This window comes from Polistes canadensis, unplaced genomic scaffold, assembly GCF_001313835.1.
Source record: "Polistes canadensis isolate GaletaPanama2010 unplaced genomic scaffold, ASM131383v1 scaffold_125, whole genome shotgun sequence".
Classification (NCBI taxonomy): domain Eukaryota; kingdom Metazoa; phylum Arthropoda; class Insecta; order Hymenoptera; family Vespidae; genus Polistes; species Polistes canadensis.
This window is the reverse complement of record NW_014569672.1, coordinates 367,534-386,026: the sequence shown is the minus strand read 5'-3', so window position 1 is coordinate 386,026 and position 18,493 is coordinate 367,534. Positions and strand designations below refer to the sequence as shown.

General features: G+C 29.7%; 3 protein-coding genes across 12 annotated transcripts in view; 1 reads left to right on the top strand and 2 right to left on the bottom strand.

Annotated features, from left to right (window-relative positions):
- The first annotated feature begins 344 nt into the window (after positions 1-344).
- LOC106788090 (vascular endothelial growth factor A-A-like) lies at positions 345-1,206 on the top strand. Its single transcript, XM_014751014.1, has 2 exons — positions 345-620; positions 713-1,206. Exons 1-2 carry the CDS (start codon positions 556-558, stop codon positions 1,047-1,049), a joined length of 402 nt encoding a protein of 133 aa, XP_014606500.1. The 5' UTR covers positions 345-555; the 3' UTR covers positions 1,050-1,206.
- Positions 1,207-1,522: 316 nt separating this feature from the next.
- LOC106788087 (dyslexia susceptibility 1 candidate gene 1 protein homolog) lies at positions 1,523-4,057 on the bottom strand. Its single transcript, XM_014751010.1, is given in 7 exon segments — positions 1,523-1,729; positions 1,912-2,065; positions 2,166-2,266; positions 2,336-2,993; positions 3,271-3,469; positions 3,539-3,776; positions 3,935-4,057. Coding segments are annotated over 7 exon segments (1,680 nt in total).
- A 2,966-nt stretch (positions 4,058-7,023) lies between these two features.
- LOC106788096 overlaps positions 7,024-18,493 on the bottom strand; it is a 12,988-nt gene continuing 1,518 nt past the window's right edge. For 2 of the 10 annotated variants that reach the window (XM_014751035.1, XM_014751036.1), the window contains exons 2-19: positions 17,613-17,719; positions 17,192-17,466; positions 15,506-17,085; positions 13,095-14,331; positions 12,746-12,766; positions 12,422-12,646; positions 12,054-12,237; positions 11,709-11,972; positions 11,217-11,575; positions 10,720-10,972; positions 10,135-10,188; positions 9,147-9,452; positions 8,663-9,049; positions 8,326-8,590; positions 8,009-8,221; positions 7,768-7,917; positions 7,535-7,641; positions 7,024-7,443 (exon numbers count right to left, since the gene is read on the bottom strand). In XM_014751035.1, the coding sequence (XP_014606521.1) occupies positions 7,192-7,443; positions 7,535-7,641; positions 7,768-7,917; positions 8,009-8,221; positions 8,326-8,590; positions 8,663-9,049; positions 9,147-9,452; positions 10,135-10,188; positions 10,720-10,972; positions 11,217-11,575; positions 11,709-11,972; positions 12,054-12,237; positions 12,422-12,646; positions 12,746-12,766; positions 13,095-14,331; positions 15,506-17,085; positions 17,192-17,454 (6,120 nt within the window). In that variant the 5' untranslated portion in view covers positions 17,455-17,466; positions 17,613-17,719 and the 3' untranslated portion in view covers positions 7,024-7,191. The remainder of the gene's footprint in view (positions 7,444-7,534; positions 7,642-7,767; positions 7,918-8,008; positions 8,222-8,325; positions 8,591-8,662; positions 9,050-9,146; positions 9,453-10,134; positions 10,189-10,719; positions 10,973-11,216; positions 11,576-11,708; positions 11,973-12,053; positions 12,238-12,421; positions 12,647-12,745; positions 12,767-13,094; positions 14,332-15,505; positions 17,086-17,191; positions 17,467-17,612; positions 17,720-18,493) is intronic. The other 8 variants (XM_014751044.1, XM_014751041.1, XM_014751040.1 and 5 more) reach the window with 8 other exon arrangements.

Genomic DNA, 18,493 nt, shown 5'->3' with positions numbered 1-18,493 from the left:
ACTTGGTCTCACTTCGAATGGGAGGTAGGACCCACTAGTTGTAATTATAGTTATCTTTGCGATGTTCTCAGAACGGTTTGTTCTCGACCCCTCCCATTGCTTACCAAGAAACAAGAGGAAGATAGAAAGAGCTGTTAAATTCAGAGAAGAAAACGAGACAGTGAGATAGTGATCGAGGAAGAAGGGGCGCAAAGGGAAATCAGTGAGAGAGAGAGAGAAGAAGGGAGAGTGGGCTGTGGATGAAAGTTACATATATATATATAAAGAGAACAACAGAGAGTTGGAGAGAGAGATAGATAGAGAGAGAGAGAGAGAGAGAGAGAGAGTGAGAGAGAGAGAAAGAAAATCAGAGAAAGAATTCAGATCGCAGAAGAGAGAAGTTACAGTACACCTTGGTGTTGCCTATCGGAATAATCCTCCTTGTGCATCTCCAAGATTTTAAAGATCGAAGACAGATTAATCTGAAAATAGATTCTCGATTTACTTGAAACTTCCTGGGATCGCAGGATTTTTCTATTTAATCTTTCAGTGAATTATTTTTCGTGATATTCAACAATGAAGAGAATTGCTTTAGTTCTTTTTGCTGTTTTATTTTTTGTGGTTACCGGTAGACACCACAGGTAAAAGTTTTGTAGTAAATCATTGATACGTCACCTAGAAAATATTTTCATTCAACGAAATCACAAGAGAAATTTATTTTGTTTATTTATAGAGATAATGACTACCTAAAGCACGTGCAATTAGTAAATGAATTTCGTTGTTCATTGCCACAACTACGAGCAGTTCCTGTTGCAGAACTTCTTACAATTGGACCTGATCCTGATGAAATTTTCTATCCTTCATCAACGGTATTGGCACGTTGCGGTGGGTCCGGATGTTGTCCCAATTCCAAACAGATCTGTGCACCAACTGAGACTAGAAACGTCAGTTTGGTGTTTATGGTTAAACATCTCATAGATCGACAACGTGATAGGCACCATGAAGTCATTCACGCTGTTGAAGATATCGAATGCGCTTGCATTGATGAAATTAAAGTCAATATGACGTAATTATTTGTCTGAACGTATAAATGCAATGGAAATGACTGTAATTGTACCTCAATCAATAATGAAAATTGCTTTAAAAACATATCAATTCGTATCTATCACGTAATCACTATCGTATATAATTGGTCGTTTATTTACTGCAAACATATTATTATCGTGATTATTTATTTACTATTATAATCGATTTGTATTTCCAATGAATTAAAAAAAACATAATTTGATTGTTTCTACTTACATATTATAATATATTATATATATATTTATATTTTTATTTTTATATTACTATGTATTTGTGTGTGTGTGTGTGTGTGTGCAGCTTACTCCTCACTGTTTATTAATACATGCATGATATGTGCATCTGTGATATCTTTATCTATTAAGATCTGAATCTTATATAAAAATAATAAATTTCCGATATTACCAGTAATTAAAATTTATTGTAATCCTTTTCGTTGCAGCAGTTTTAATTATCTTATCTAATCTTTAATATTAAAATATTGTCTAGCAGTTAATAGATCACGTTTAATACTTTCATTATTCGGTGTCAATTTTATTGCCGCTTCCAGTTCAGGAATGCCGTGTTGTGGCGCAGATAATTTACAAAGAGCTGCACCTCGGCGTGCGTGACACCTGGCTCTTGACCCTCGATTACTTTCGCATTTTGGTTCCATGAGTTCTAATGCCTAGATAAATTACAAAAATATATTAAATATGAATAAAATGAAATTTTAAATCACAAAATTTATTGAAAGAAATTTATATTAAAAGTGAATTCGAATTTCGATTCTACATATATATTTTTTCGGCCATCACTTGTTTTCATTACATACGTCATTAACGTAAACGTATTACAATGAGTTCTTACTTTGCTACAATCTTCGGTACATCTATAATAATTCCCAAGTGCATAATGAGCCGCAGATCTATTAACATATAATGACGCCATTTTATCGCTAATTTTTATACCGAGAGAATAAGCACTGATAGCACCTAAATAATTTCCTGCCTTGAAGAATTCACTGTAAAAAAATTTTTTAAATTTTATTATGAACGAAATAAACAAAAAATAGAAATATATTAAAAATGATTAAAAAACAAAAAGGCATCGTTATAACGTACTCTCCCTTATCTTTTAACCATTGCGGGTCTCTTTCCTCTGGTTTCAGATCTTCAGCTACAAAACCAGTTTTTCTTCTTGCTTCTGCTTGTTTCCCCAACCACTAAAATTAAATCGTCAATAATAACACACATCTCTCATACTAATTATCATTAATTTATTGAAGGTTGACTCACAATGAGTGAGAGATCATTATAAAAGACAATAAATAAGAAAATGAGAAGAAGAAGAAGAAAAAACAACATACTTCTTGTTCTTCGATCAAATGACTTTCTCTTGCCGGAGTCGGAAATGTACGTTCGGAGAATTTAATATTAATAATAGCATTTTTTCTTGGTAGTGGTACGGCTTTATTAGGTTCGTCGAATATTTGGTTCATCCTTTGTGGTTTTCCACTTGTCAATATTCTTTCGATTAATTCTTTCCTACTACTACGAATACTTTTCGTAGAAGTAGAAAAAGAAGATGTAGATGACGACTTACGCAAGATGTTGCCATTAATTGATTTATCATACGAGTTACGATCGGAATCCGATTCGCTATCCGTCGAAATATTTATTTTTTTTTCTTCGGTAATATTTAATTTATGCTTATTCATCGTCAGATCATTTTCCCTTGCATTTAATTCGATTGATCCATCTTCTTCTTTTCTTGGAAATTCAGATTCATGAAACGATGCTTCCTTTACTTTGGACTCATTCCAATCTAATTCCCTATCATTTCTACCTTTGCTGCAACCCTTCGTGTTATTAACGAAAACTTCTTCATCGGTCATTGGCCTGTTCTTCACTGTACCAGTAACGTCGTCCTTAAACCATTTTAACGGTGGCCTTCAAAAATATATATTTTCTATTTAAATTGTTTTATAATATTTCACATTATAATAAATATTTTAATTAAACGCATATATATACATCTTGGAGTTATATATAAAATAAAATAAAAATTAGATAAACATTGCACGCGCGTTTCATGATGACGTCATAACTTTCATTATAACTTCCATAAATAGTTTTTTCAAAGTTTCTTCATTTGTGATGTAATTGTATAATTATATTAGCATAAAGATTATTTATGTATAAAAAAGAAAATGATAAAACATTTTACTTGTACGCTTTACGATTTTCTTCAATTTTTCCTTGTTCATTTTTTAAAATCGGTATCTCGGCTTTAGATCTCCAATCTTCTAACGCTTTCATAGCTTCTTTTCTATGGGAATCCCTCACGGCATTTATTTTATTCAAAACTGCGGTATCTAAATCTATTTGCGCTCTTACTGCTTCCTTTTTCAAATATTGTCGCTTCTCTGGAAATAAATATTTATTATATAAAATATGCGCATGTGCATGTTTATGTGTGCATTAATTGAACAAACCGCTTCGAGCTTTTTGTCGTTCTTCTGTAACTTTTTGAATACGTTCAATCGCACAATCACGGTAATTCTTTTTAGTATTTTTATCAAGATCGTCTAATTCAAGTTGAGGCCATTTTAAAGAAATATTAGCTTTTCGTAAAGAAAATATAACTTTATCATCGTCGAGTGTACATGTACTTTCTTCCTCGATAATATTTCCCCAAAGAAACAGTTCTAATAAAAATGGCGGACAACTAGCCTAAAATGATGCAAATTTAACAAATTTTTTAATTTCGAACTATTATTAATTTGTTCTTCTTAATGCACTTACTTTAAAAAAAGATATTTCATTAATTAGATAATATTTTAATAATAGTAAAATAGATTTTAAGTACGTGATTAAAAATTAATACGTACCTTTAAATAATTATCGATCACCAAAAAATCGATCTTTTTAGGACAACTTTTAAATGGAACGTAAATTATAACACAATCTGCAGTATCTCGCCATGTATAATCTTTAATAATTATAACAGGCATTTTTTAATTATTTGAATATAAACTCAATTAGATGATTAATCATTAACTGAACTATGCATCGAATTGAATAATTTGTCTTTACTTAAACTTCATTCGTTTTCTTCCTTTATTTGTTTTTAATATTGTTTTAGTATAATTTTCTTTAAATGTTAAACATTTTGAAAATATTATTTTATTTAAATATTTAACAAACAATTGTAAAGAGTAAAAATTCTAGATTATAACTGATAGTCTATATCGATCAAACAATTTCAACGTATCCTATCTATACCTATGTCATGCGCGGTAAATTTCAATTTGTCGTTAATAAAATCGAGGGAAATTTAAATTAGTTATTCACATGAATATAAAGAAATCATTAAAACAATTCTAACAGTTTTCGATATAGATTTAAATAAAGAGAATAAAAATAGCAAAATAGAGGAACTCATAATAATAAATTGATGCACACGTTATTATTTTTAATCAGTTTTAATTAAAACGTTTAAGAGAGTATTTTGTTGACAATATTGTTTGTAGACACTGTCGAAAAAGAGCTGCCACACTCATGTAACAGCTACATTATCATTTCTTCTCCCACTCGGGATTATTCGGTATACTATTTGTTTGTTTATTTTTTTCTTTCTTTTTATTTCTATTTTTAATGAACAATAATTTAAAATCAATGAAAAAATGTATGAAAAAGACAGACACATAGAGAGTTTTGTCAAAATGTGCTTATTTTGGTTCTTGCGCTAGACTAAAATGTATTTCTTTCATTTTTTTTTCTTTTTTGTTTCGGACACATATGACACTTTATGAAATTACACATTTATATTGTTCGTTGAAAATTGACTACAAAACTTATCGTAAATCAGTCAGTTTTTATCAATTGTCTGTTCTTACAGAATCGAAACTTTTATCTACAGACGAAGTGTAGGACTTTCGAGTTCTTCTTTTCTCTTTCTTTAATATATTTAAATGTAAATAATACATTATATATGTATGTATACGTGTTGCTTTCATTCACAAAATAATTCGAAAAAATTAAGTGAAATTATTTTATCTTTTCAAGTGTCTCGATGTATTCCCACATTTCGTTGTGATTCTAATAACAAAAACGAGTGTACCATTATAATTTTTTTCTTTTTCTTTTCTTTTTTTCTTTTTTTGTTTCTTGTAAGGACATTACCATGGTACATAGTAAATATATACTGTTCAAAAATTGGAGGACTCCGATAAATAGTTCGATTATCAAATTAAAAACTATAATTTTTATCATAGAGATGTGTTATGACACTATAATAATATTTTAATTATAATAATAATCTTACGTATGTCTTAGATTAATTTCTCAATTATAATAATAATAATAATAATAATAATAATGATTAATAATTATTCAATGTATATATATACAATGCGTTTCAATAATAAGTATGTTACTAGGTTTAATTGTTTCTAATAAAAAAGAAGAAAAAACAAAAACAAAAACATTAAAAAACTTGTTTTTTCTTTTTTTAGCATACGTTGGACAAAATGTTTTTTTTTCTCTCTTTCGGCGCTAATATACGAGGTGCGCGCAAAAAGAAAAATATACTTTTTAACTATCATAGAAATAATCTTAAAGCTAATATAAATAAGTACACGTGCGCAGTGCAGCACGTTTGTCTAAAATTGTAACCAAACGAGAGTTTCATAAATCGATTGTTGTATTAAAGATATAACTCGTAATATATACGTGTTCTCGTTTAGTTACATTAGTCTTGCATTAACACAGAATAGTTTAATACACGATGCATAATATTCGCGCGCATATATTCAATTATATCTTCATATTTTCTCAAGCATAGAAAGCGCTTCTGTTATACTTGTAATATACCTATTTCTTGTTGTTGTGTGTTAATTAAGAAGATATATCTTTTTAACTTTTATATGGAATGTGTCTACAAGTACAGTATAAAAAATGGCATTATTTAAATAGACAAAACTAATATTGAAAATTAAATATTAGAATTAGTGTGCATAATACAATTGACAAATATACTTTTTCATGTTACGTATGTTACAAATAATTTACGTGATTTAGGTGATGATGATAATAATTAAAAAATTATTCATGTTGTTTTATAATACCTATTCCTTAATATTGAAAAATTTCATCTTTATAATATATATATATATATATATATATTATTGAAAGAATGATTTTAAATATAAATCTAGTCGTAACAAATATAAGTAAAGAACATTATTTCACAATTGAATTATTTCTATACAGCAATATCTATAACGTATATTGCATTAATAATTAAAAATTCGTTGGTAATTTATAATCTACATAATAAGGGACAGCCACTTGTTCCAATAATAATTATTATTAAATATTCTCTCTAATAATGTTATACTATTAATTATGGAAAAATTGATATTATACCCATTAATAATAGGTAATAAAAATAAATACACAATCAGTAAATAGAAGTCCGTCTCATAAAAGAGACATAATATATCTAAATGGCTTGACTTTTGTACATACATATCACTGATTTTTAACCTACGTTGGAAATTACGTTTTCAACGTAAGTTGAAATTCACATGCATATACAACATGGCATATAGACATGCTACATAACACGTACTATGTTGCATTTTCTTTTTCTTTTTTCTTGTTTTCTTTTTCAAATTATATATATATATCCATTATCATTTTCTACAAATTGTTCGTGATTTAAAAGAAATACAATTATATATAATTATGATATGAGTATGTCGTTGATAAATAAATGCAAAATACTTTTAATTTGTGGAGCATTATACACATACATTGGAGATGATTCACACACACATTCATGAGATAAAAATCAATTATAATATTGATATTATTTCATAATCGACAATCATAGTTTCATTGAAAAACTTCTGGAAGATAATAATAATAATAATAATAATAATAATNTATATATATATATATTATATATATGCGTTCTTCGAAAAAATTAATACATCTAGTCTCTGTGTTGGATACAATAATGCAAGAAAAATTGTATAATTACTATATATATCTCAACAATATGCATACCATAGTAATTTTTTGTTCGACAATTATTATTGCAGTTCTCACTTTCTTTTTCTTTATAGATTATTTTCAAGAATTATTTCTTTCGTGCTGCCTTCTCAGCCTTTCTTCGCATTCGTTCCATTTCCTTACGTTCTTTGCGTTCTCTATCCGCTTGTGCTCTCAGTTCTTTCAATTTCCGTTTAAGATGAGCCTTCTCTTCACCATAAATACCAAAAGCTTTTAATTCTCGTGACTCGAGACGTAAAAGATTTACACCGTTGATTCCATTTTCTAAAAATCGTGGAGCATGTCGTTCCAAGCCCATTCCAGACAACCATTGGCAGACCTGATATCATTGTATTCATTATAAATTTTTAATTAACGCATACATAGATAAATAATTAAATCTATATAAAAGAAAATAAAAAGTTTCTTACTTGCTCCTTAGACCAATCAGTAACTGGTGCATTCTGCCAAAAGTGTGATTTCTTGTCACCTAAACCAAAGTCACTTGAATGAGGTGGCAACCAAACTTCACTCGAATCTAGAGATTCATAATTTTATTTACTTTTGGAAACACTTAACATTTAGAAAATGCGCGTAACAAATAATCATAAACGAATAATTTAATATGTATGTAAATGAATATATCATTATCACTAATCCATACCTGCGCTACCTGTTTTAGATGGGCTCGGATCAACAGCGGGTGGACTAACAGATCCTCCGGATGATAAACTTGAAGGTGAACTACCAGGATGATGCCAAGGTGCCCCGCTACTACTAATTAAGTTTGCTGAAGGTATCGTAACTTTTTTTACTATAAAAATAATACAGTAATTTTTTTTATAAATATATTTATATATATATAAATATATATATATATGTATTTATATTAATTATATGTATACCTCTTTGATTAGCCTCGTTTACAGCTTGTCGTATTTCTTCTACAAGATGATGAGTTACCAGAGTGGGATCATTATTATGTGGATTATTTAAATCGCTAAAATCTCCAGAACTTTCTCTAGAAGATGACAAATCGTTTCCACCAAGACGCCTTTCTCTTTCAGCTAAGACTTGTTTTAATTGTTCTGCCAATGATGCAGGAGGCCCAGTTAAACCTATTTTGTACAAAGTACACCATGCTCTTAGAAACTGTTATTTATACATTATTAACTATATATTATATATATAGATATGATATCATAGAACATAACACACATACTTTTTTGAGTTTGTGGCCAACTTTGCTCAGTCATTGCCCTAACTTGTGAACTGATTGTACTATGTTGTCGGATAGCGGTTGTATGAGTAGTTTCAATGTGTTGTTTGCCTTTTAATGAGCTGATCGATGAACTACTAGAATAGGAACTTAAGTTTGATTGTTTTGATGTAAGATCATTCGGTGATCTGCTACTTGTGTCCTGAGAAATGTGCTTTGAAGAGGAATCTTCATCAGTATTATCGCCCGATTCATCTAATCCATAATCCTGTAAATTACAAACTAATATTAGTAATGTTTTAAAAATTATAACAATAACATAATGATCACATATACGTACCGAACTACTGTTACTAAGGCCTCCTGATCTTTTAGGAAGTTGACGATTAGCAAGACCTCCTCTACTTGCTAGTTCAGCTTTACTTTTACCAGCTGAATTATCAAGAAGTCGATGTGCTGGTACTGCACGATCTAACTCTTCCTTTACAGGAAGTGGGAGTGGTAGTTTTCGTTCAACAGTTGCAGTTTTGTCTCCATCATCTGGACTGCTCAAATCTGATGTCTCAGTATCAGAGAGTTGGCAACTAGACGAAGAAGGTGGTGGTGGCAGTTGACGTCTTGATAATTGTGGTGTTACTATTCTCGCTGTTGTACCATCGTAAGGAAGCCGAACAGGCAATCCAAATCTTCTTTGTGTTTCTGTTAATTCTACTTCTAATGTAATAACCTGTAAAATGTGTAACATTATATTATATATTCTTTATTTATGATGAATGTATTCTTATTAACTTATTATTCTTATTATGAAAATAATGTATGCATACCCTATCCTTTAAACTTTTAACCAATGCATTATATTCTGTATCTTTCTCTTGTAACAATTGTTGATAAAATTCATCTCTCGCCGCAATATCTGTACGAAGTTCTCGGGCTGCTCTTTTAGCGCGTGCATATTTCTGTTGCAATGCTGCATTCTGCGACGTTGCCTGAGTTAACATTTCACGAGCTGTACTCAAATCTTGACGAGCAGTACACAATGCTCTTTCAGATTCATGAAGACGTAAACCGGATTCGCGTAACTTTGCTGCATATTCTTCGCTACCTGCCCCACTATTTTCCAATTCGACTAACTGTAAAATAAATCATAAATATCATAGAATACGATCTGAGAAAATTAATGTACAATATAGTTTCATTTATTTTTCTATATAAATAGGAAAATATAAATATGAAATTATATTATACAAATAAAATGATTATATATATATATACATGAAGCATTATAATATAAGCATTAAAGAATGAAGTAATAATGTCATTACAAGCATGATTCTGTACAAATTGATACAGTTACTGTTGTTTTCAGAACTCTATATATATTTACATATATTTATATAACATATATTACATATATCATCATATAAATTCGATAATAAAAAAATATACATTTACGAATGATATAAGTGTAAAAATACAAATCAATATTGATGATCATTATTATTACTATGGATACATGCAAAAATCTATCAAAATTGAAAAAAATATATAGGACGTCCTGTAACTGGTAGTACAAGTAAACAGAGAGTGATTCTACATGAAAAACTAAGCCGCTTATATCATCAGTTACAAGACACCCAATATATATATATATTATTACTATAATATTATTACTATTATTATATATATATATATTATTTCAATTTCTATTGTTTTATAATAAACCTGTTGATTAGAATAATTGGTCTAATCGTTCATATAAAATAAGCCATTGCATAATTACGTTAAAAGATCATCTCATTTTTGATTATTTACCTTTGCTTTGAGTTTTTCCACCTCTCCATCTGCTAATGCAAGTTTATACTGACTCTGCAAGCAATCGATGACATACACAGTGCATAAGCAAAAACAAAAATTGAACTAAGAAATAATATACTAAATTCACTATGGATAAACATAACAAAATTTATCTATGTACGTATGGGATAATACTATCTATAACAGATGTAAATGAATGATGAAATATATAATAATAATATGGTGATAATGTACATGTACAATATACATCTTATACACGCACTATAACAATAGAAAATCTATCATTTATTACGTTTTATTTCTTTTTAAATCATCTGATGACCATTATAGACAAGTAAAATTAATGAAATATAAATTAAGGCATGCTGCAAATAACGAGACCATAATTAATATTTCTCTCATTGTATGCATATGATTATTATAATAATATTATAAATACTATGAAGCATATCCTAAGAATAAAATCATTTATAAGAAAAAGAATGGAACATAATTAATGATTGAAAATCTATTATGTACAAACAGTCTATAGTATGAAACATTTTGTACAAAAGCATTTTCGAAAAATTTATAAAAGAGTACCTCTTGTAAAAGCAGCCTCAAACTATCAACATCACTTTGTGTTGCAATATGTTGTGGCATCGATGAACTGATGATAGGCGATCTGCTACGACTAGATGGAGATAAATAACTTTCTATAGGACTCTGAGGTGGTTCTCCTTCAGAACAAGAAGACATGGCCGGTGAACCAGGTATACCACCCATGGAAGTACCGATTGCTGTTTCTTCTCCGCTTCGTTGTCCATCAGGTGACGCATCCGAAAAGTTAAGTCTTCTAAATAGAAATAATTATATTTATATGTTGTCTGACCTCAAATATCTATCACTAATTATTACATGGATTTATAATTTTTTCCTCAGTACTTCAAGGAACCTCAAGCTCTCATTGAAGCAGCCGCAAATTATCGTCACAAAGTTTAGCGAGCAAGGATTTACCATCATTGGAAATATTATATTTTTTTTCGTTTTAAATTAGATTTCATACTGAAAATATTTAAAAAGAAAAAAATATAACTTACCTGTTTGCAGAATTAGCTTGCTCTCTTTCTCTATCCGCTTGCAAACTTTGCCGAATTAACATTGCAACTTCTGAATTTTTTGGATCACGTTCCCTACCAATCACAAAACGTACAAGACCTGAAGTATTACGCAGAACACTAGCTGCATATGCTTGCGTGACACCAACTAAGGATTTTCCATCCACTTCTACAATCTGATCATTTACTTGTATTCTGCCTTCACGTGCGGCCGCACCTTTTGCCGTTATAGTTTTAACAAAAATTCCTAATTTTTCAAGACCTGCATCCGCACCAACACCCATTCCAATTATACTAAGGCCTAAACCTTCTGGTCCCTTCATAAGTTCTACTGGAAATACCTGGTAGAGAAAACTTTATTTCAATACCGTATTTATTTATAAATGTTTTATACGTCACAATGCGCACGCGTACGCCTCTGTAAATATATTTTTATCATATTTATATTTAAATTTAATAAAAATTGTAAAATACCTCCATCTTTTCAACACGTTTTTCAAGCTCATATTCTGCGCTTGCTGCTATAGGATCTACATCTTCGTTACGTCTGTCGTACTCGTTCACAGAATGTGTTGAATATACTCTCATTGGACCTGTATCAAATGATACTTTAGTAGTCTTTTTAACAGGTACAGTAGTTGGATAATCTTCATCTTCATCTTCAGACTCTGGTATGCCTGTAACTTCCATCCAAAAGTGGCCATCTTCAAAGTAATGGACTCCATTCTCCACCAATATCTATACAAATAAGTTAATGTATTCTTTATAAAATATAACACGAATTATAAAATTATTGAAACTTCACGATCAATGTATTACAATTTTTCCAGGTGTTGGAGTGTAATCTTCTTGGTGCTCAGTTTCTGTATCATCGTTGGTTTCATGCGTGTCATTTAAACTGCTAACGGATCCCAGCAAACCACTTTCGCTACCCGTTACCGAACCCACTTGACTCTCCGTTAACGAATCTATTGTCAAATCGCTACGTGATCTGTGGGATAAACTAAAAATGATAATAACTTAAGTATACGCAATATAATATATCGTTAATATCACACAGACAATGAGAAATTTATATATTATGCTAAATATAATTAAATGTGAAACATTCAAATTAGAAGATGCAGATAATAAGCTGCAAAATATTTGGACCAAACGAAAAAGCATAATATGCCAAACTGAATCACCTATAATCATGAGTTGTGCTATTGATAAGACTGGTGTCGGGAGCGGATAAAACATCGGAAAGCCAATCTGGCGCATTATCTTGTTCTTCTCTATCCTTATCCTTATCCACATCTTTCTCTTTTTCAATGGCGATTTCTTCGTCAGTTGCTTCTGTAGTATTCGCAGGAGACAGTAATCTGGCTATTTCTTGTGCTTCTTCATCCGATAACAGAGCTGATCCTTGTCTAATTTATTATTTTCACCATTCAGTTTTATTTTTGTCAATTATTTAAATGAAAAAACGAAACAAAAATCCTGCTATTCGAATAGTTGCATTTACTTACCTTATTTTTTTCTCCAATATACTGCATTTAATTGACCCAAAGTTGTTTAGTGGAAGATTTATGTCCAAATAAAAAAAACCAATGTATTATAAAATGTAACAAAATAAACAAAGTGAAGAAGAAATGGCAAAAAGTGAAATTAAATATTATTAAGCTTGTTGCAAATATATAACAGAACTAAAAACGCTATTGCTTCTTTAGTATGTGTGTACATATGTATTTATTGTATTATTTATTATATGCATATATATTTTTACATACAAACACACATACGTTAATATTAGATTTGTTTCTATATTAAATTCAAAATCTAGATTGCATAGATTATTTGTAACATGCATTTACTTACCGCGAACTTAATAAATTTTCTGCTTCATCTGCCGTCATAGTATCTGGAGTTATAGGAACTGTTTGAGAAGTATTGGCTTTACAGAGTGTTTCTTCTATTGCACTTTTTAATTCTTGTTGATTTTTAATAACTGGTACCTCTATTGGAGGTATATTTTCTATATTAGTAATAGTTTTAGTATCACTTGAATCACTATCATCTATAAAACTATTTTCAGATGTAGGAAGATCATTAGTCTGCATTTTTTCCGAATGTTTTTGTGATGTTGTTATGGGTGATATGTTTACTTGCTGAACTGAATTAACTAAAGAGTTTTCTGATAATCGCAACTTAGCTAATTCAGCTTTTTGTTTTTCTTGTTCCCATGTCGTTTGCGGATGAGCATCGTCTACGTTTTTATTATTTATAAAGTTAGATGATTTAGAGGATCCATCTATGTTTACGTTGCTTCTATTTGCTATTGTTTTCGTCACAGCATTGGATGGATCTGTTAAACATTTGGGCTCATTCAATTCAGTTGCATTAATATTTGGTTCTGTTATACTATTAGTATTATGGCTGGTAGAAATAGGTGCATGTTCAGTGTTATTTAATGACATGTTATCGATTTGATCCATCTTATTACCTCCTTCAATAAAACTTGAACGTTTCCCGGAAACCTCTTCTTTATTTTTAGCCAATTTTTCTCTTGCAGAACTTTTAATTTGATCATTTTTAACATTAGACATCGTCTTTTGGCACATATTTTCAGTTATCAATTGCTTCTCATTGGAAATATTCGATTGCGATTTATTATCGAATCCTTTACTTTGATTAGTTTCTTCCGACATAAGATTGGCTTTAGTCGGTTCTTGAACGCTATGTATCATCTTATCTTGCACAGTTTTAACAGAATTTGTTCCTGTATTAGATTTAATGTGTGCTTTGTTATCTATTTTATTTTGTAAAGCATTATCAGGACTTTGTTGGGGTCGCTTTGTGTATGGAGAAGGAACCGGTATATCTTTATGTTCCAATAACTGATGTTCCTGATCAGAACTAACAACGGATGGAGGCCGCTGTCCCAAACCAGCAGCTTGTAGATCAACGCGAACATGAGAACGTCGAACGACCGTGGTCGTGTCTGTTTCGTTAAATTTTGATTCCTTTTCTGGCGTACTATCATCTTCGGCAATAATTTCTGTATACGTAGTTGGTTTTTCCTGTTCCTCTGAAGCCAAATCATAACTATTACGGCCTGAAAATATAAAATATTATTTATTGCATATAAATAAAGTTTAATTAAAAAACAAATTATATGATCATTGATATTATGCGTAAATGGAAAACTCATAAGTTTACCTCGACAATCAATGCAGAGCAAACGGAGACACATGGTACTACTATATTTTCAAATTCAAACAAATTATACATATATATTATATGCTAATGAAAAAGGATAATTAATATATATATATATATATTTGTTTAATATAATAATATTATAATTGAATACTTTAATATTCAATAATGAGATCTTTGATGTTTGTGAACATAACCTTTTACTGTGTTTATTCAACATATGTTCTGTTACAAAGAAACTCCTACCCAAATTTATATGTTACCACTTTCTCTTTCTGTTAAAKTTTTTTTTTTTTTAATAATATTACTTCGTTTACTTTATTTTAATATATAAATATAAATACATTATAAAATATTTGATGAAAAGTACATTAGCCATGACTACATTATTAAAAAATGTTATAACATAATATTTAAAAAGTAAATTATTTAAAAAATTTATTAGTTTATTTTTATAATTAATCTTTAACTTTCATAAAATTGTTCTTATATTATATGTATGATCCACGTTTTGTATCTTAAATATAATATTTGATCTATGTACATTCCATAACAAAAAAAATGATTGATTGAAAAAATATTTAAATAATTGAAAAATTATTTCCAATATTATTATATAAGAGTATTAAAATGTTAATCAAACATGCAAATCACTTTTGTAATATAAATGCACCAAACCACAAGGAAGCAGATGCTAAACAGAGTTCATACTGATTTCTATAAATAATACTGTTGAGACTAGCAGGAGAAGTATAAGATCATGGGTAGGAGAAACAGAAAGAGAAGCTCACATATTTTTATGTTCTACTATTTTGGCAGATCGCCATTACAAGAAATCAAAATTTAATTGATATTACTATTTAATGAAACGAATCAATTAAAAAATAAATTTAAAAAAATATAAAAAAAAAATAAGAAAAGAAAAATTAAAAATTAAAATAATATAGTAATTGAGTATAATTTAATTTTCATATAGAAAAAAGAATTCGTATTATTTTAGTATTTATATTATATATCTAAAATAAAAGGAATTTATACTTATTTATATGTATGTTGAAAACTAATATTACCTGCTTGAAATTTTTCAGACATCTCTCTATCAGCTTTTTCTTCTTTACTATCTTTTGAAGGTGAACTAGGAGAACTCATGCTAGAAGATGCACTATCTGTACCCCGTGAAGGTGGTCTTAAATCAGCTTCTGGTGATTTTGATATTTCTGTTCTTTTTTCTTCTAGTAAAACATCTTTTCTTTTTGTGGTATTTGTATATGGTTTAGCCCAATCTGGTCTAGGATCAGTTCTAATAACTTCATTTTTAATTTCCGCATCTAATGCATCCCTGGATGATCGTAAATCAGCAGCCTTTTTTAAAATTTCATCATTTTTGGCTAACCATTCGTTTTTCCATTCAGAAGTTTTTGGCGGTGAACGTATAGGACTCGTTGGATAATTGACATAATCTGGTGCTTCGAGGAAATCTATATCTTTATCCATTTTATTTTCAGGCATACTGCTTACTATATTTTCTGTAGACATGCTGCAAAGTGGACTAGAAGTACCAGAACTTTTCTCTCCCAAAGGAACGCTCGTTTTTACTGGTCCAGGAATATTACAATTTGAAGTTGAGGAATTATTTTTAGTAACTCCTGCATTTATTATATTTTTTGAAACTTGAGTACCACTGTTCTTTGTAACATCCGAATTTTTGGCAAGAGCTTTAGCTGTTGGATTTTTTTGTACAACAGCATACTCAGGTATAGGAGATGAATCCTGAGGTTTCTGTGCTGACGTATTAAGTACATTCTTTGAAACATCTTTCTGTTCTTGATTCCGTTGCAGATTATTACTGTTTTGTAAATTTGAACCTTTGTGTACAACAGCATATTCAGGTATAGTTGGTGAAGTTTCAAAATATTTATTTATAGTAGCATATTCTGGACTATTAGGAAGATCTGATGGGCTCAACGAGGCAATGCTAGCAGGTCTTTCTTTTTTTGTATTAGCATTGGAAGAATTCCTTGTTGGCGGTGGAGGTGGAGGAGGAGATGTAGCAGCTGATGACCTCGCAGAACAAAAACTGGCGGATCTTATTGCTGGGTTTGCAGATATATCTACCGATCTTTTTGTATCATTTTCTATGTTACTTGAAATTTCATTGAATCCCGCGGAACTGTTGTCGCCGGAAAATTTATTAAAATTTTGATTTAAAGAAATTTGAACGACCGATCGATTTGGATCAGAATTATATCTACTTGGTCTAGTTTTAGAAAAATGGCTTGTCCAATTTTTTTGTTTTTCTATTAATTCCTTAGAATTTAATTTTCTTTCTGGTTTTTCCGGTTTCTCTGGTCTTTCATCTAAACGATTTTCCTTGCCATAATTCTTTTCGCTTTTATTAAATGGAATGCGTCCTTTGAATTTATCAGCTACATTGTCCAAACCATAATTATGTCCATTTTCAAAGTGTCTTTCTGCATTTAAAGTCGGTACACTCGCACTCCAATTACTCAAGTGATCTCTAGTTCCTGGCGGTGATGGAGAACGTGGTCGTGGAGATCTAGCCGGGGAAGTACATCCAGAACCTGAATTCGCAGAGCTAGAGCGAGAACGTAGGCCATGCAAATTACTTGGCTTTGTAATACGATCAACACTGTAAACATAAATATGTAACATTTAAAAATTTAATGACTCAAATAATCTTATATAGTTAAAAAAAAAAAAAACAAGAAAAAGAAAACAAAAGAAACAAAACTTACGGTCTGTTTGTTTTATTTTCTTCGCCAAGTTTTTCAAACAATGCACGAGCATTATTGAAACGTGCCACATGACTTTCTGTTCTTACAACTGTTACTTGTGTAGGTGATTCTTTAAGAGGTACAGTCGGTTCCTTGAACCCATCCGTTAAAATTGCATTTCCTTTGTGAGTTAAATTATCCAGTTGTGGTTTTGATTGAAAAATATTAGCTATGGCTGAAACCTTGGAACCCCCTACTCGTTTCTTCTCCTCCACTGTTGCCATTGTTCATATGACCTTAAATACAAAAACAAAAATATGTGTATAATACTAATTTGTTTAAAGAACAAACATGTAATTAAATATATTATATGTTTGTAATAGTGAGATACTTGTATTTATTCATTAAAAAAGTTATAAGGAAAATATATGTATCAAAATACCTGCTTTTACTCTAGGTATATAGAAGTTATATATTAGATTTGTAATCCAGAATACTTCAGCCCATTGTCATAAGTGTATAGTGCATTTTCACCGCCTTGTTTGCATTCTAAAAGTACAACAAAAAAAGAAAAGAAAAACTAAAATAAATAAAAACATAACATTGAATAAAACATTAAAACATAAGCCTATCCTCTATGTTACATAATTTATAATAACTTTATCGACATATTTCTGTTCATTAAACACTTGCAAGAGTGTATTGATTTTTCTGACCTTTTTCAAATTTAGACACATGTTTTTTCCATGCTCATAGAAAACATGCTTGCAAAAAATTTTACATAGCATTATAGTACTGCAAGTGATAATTAAAAATATCTTAAATGATGTGAAACTTAAAATATTTATTATTTTATTCTAAAAATCATTGAATGTTAGAGATTGTGTGAGGATAGTATATATAGATGTGGGTCTTGTCTGGGTTTTACCCTCCTCCCTTTGCCATAGCACACCATGCTCCTGCAATCAATACTTGAATCCTACTCTGTAGTTGAGACATGAAAAGAGGAGATACATATATTCATACATTCCATTTTTACATGACAATGAACACTTTTATAGGGCATCAATTTTTAAATAGTGTACACTCACTAATACAACTATAATTGCTAATGGCGTGTTATTAAAAACTAAAACAAGTTTCCTTTTAGTTTATATAGAACCGTTTTGTTTATAACATATTTCTTTAAATTAAAATCTTTAAAATAAAGAAATTGTAATAATCAGACATTAGTTTTATTACAATTTTAGCAATAAAATTAATTCTTATTAGAAAAAATATATTATATGTACACAATATTTTTTTTTAATAATTTTTACTATT

Excerpts from the sequence above, each read along its gene's own strand:
- LOC106788090 (XM_014751014.1), top strand. The coding sequence starts at position 556 with ATGAAGAGAATTGCTTTAGTTCTTTTTGCTGTTTTATTTTTTGTGGTT. Across the intron at positions 621-712 it reads GTTACCGGTAGACACCACAG|AGATAATGACTACCTAAAGC; the intron begins GTAAAAGTTTTG and ends GTTTATTTATAG.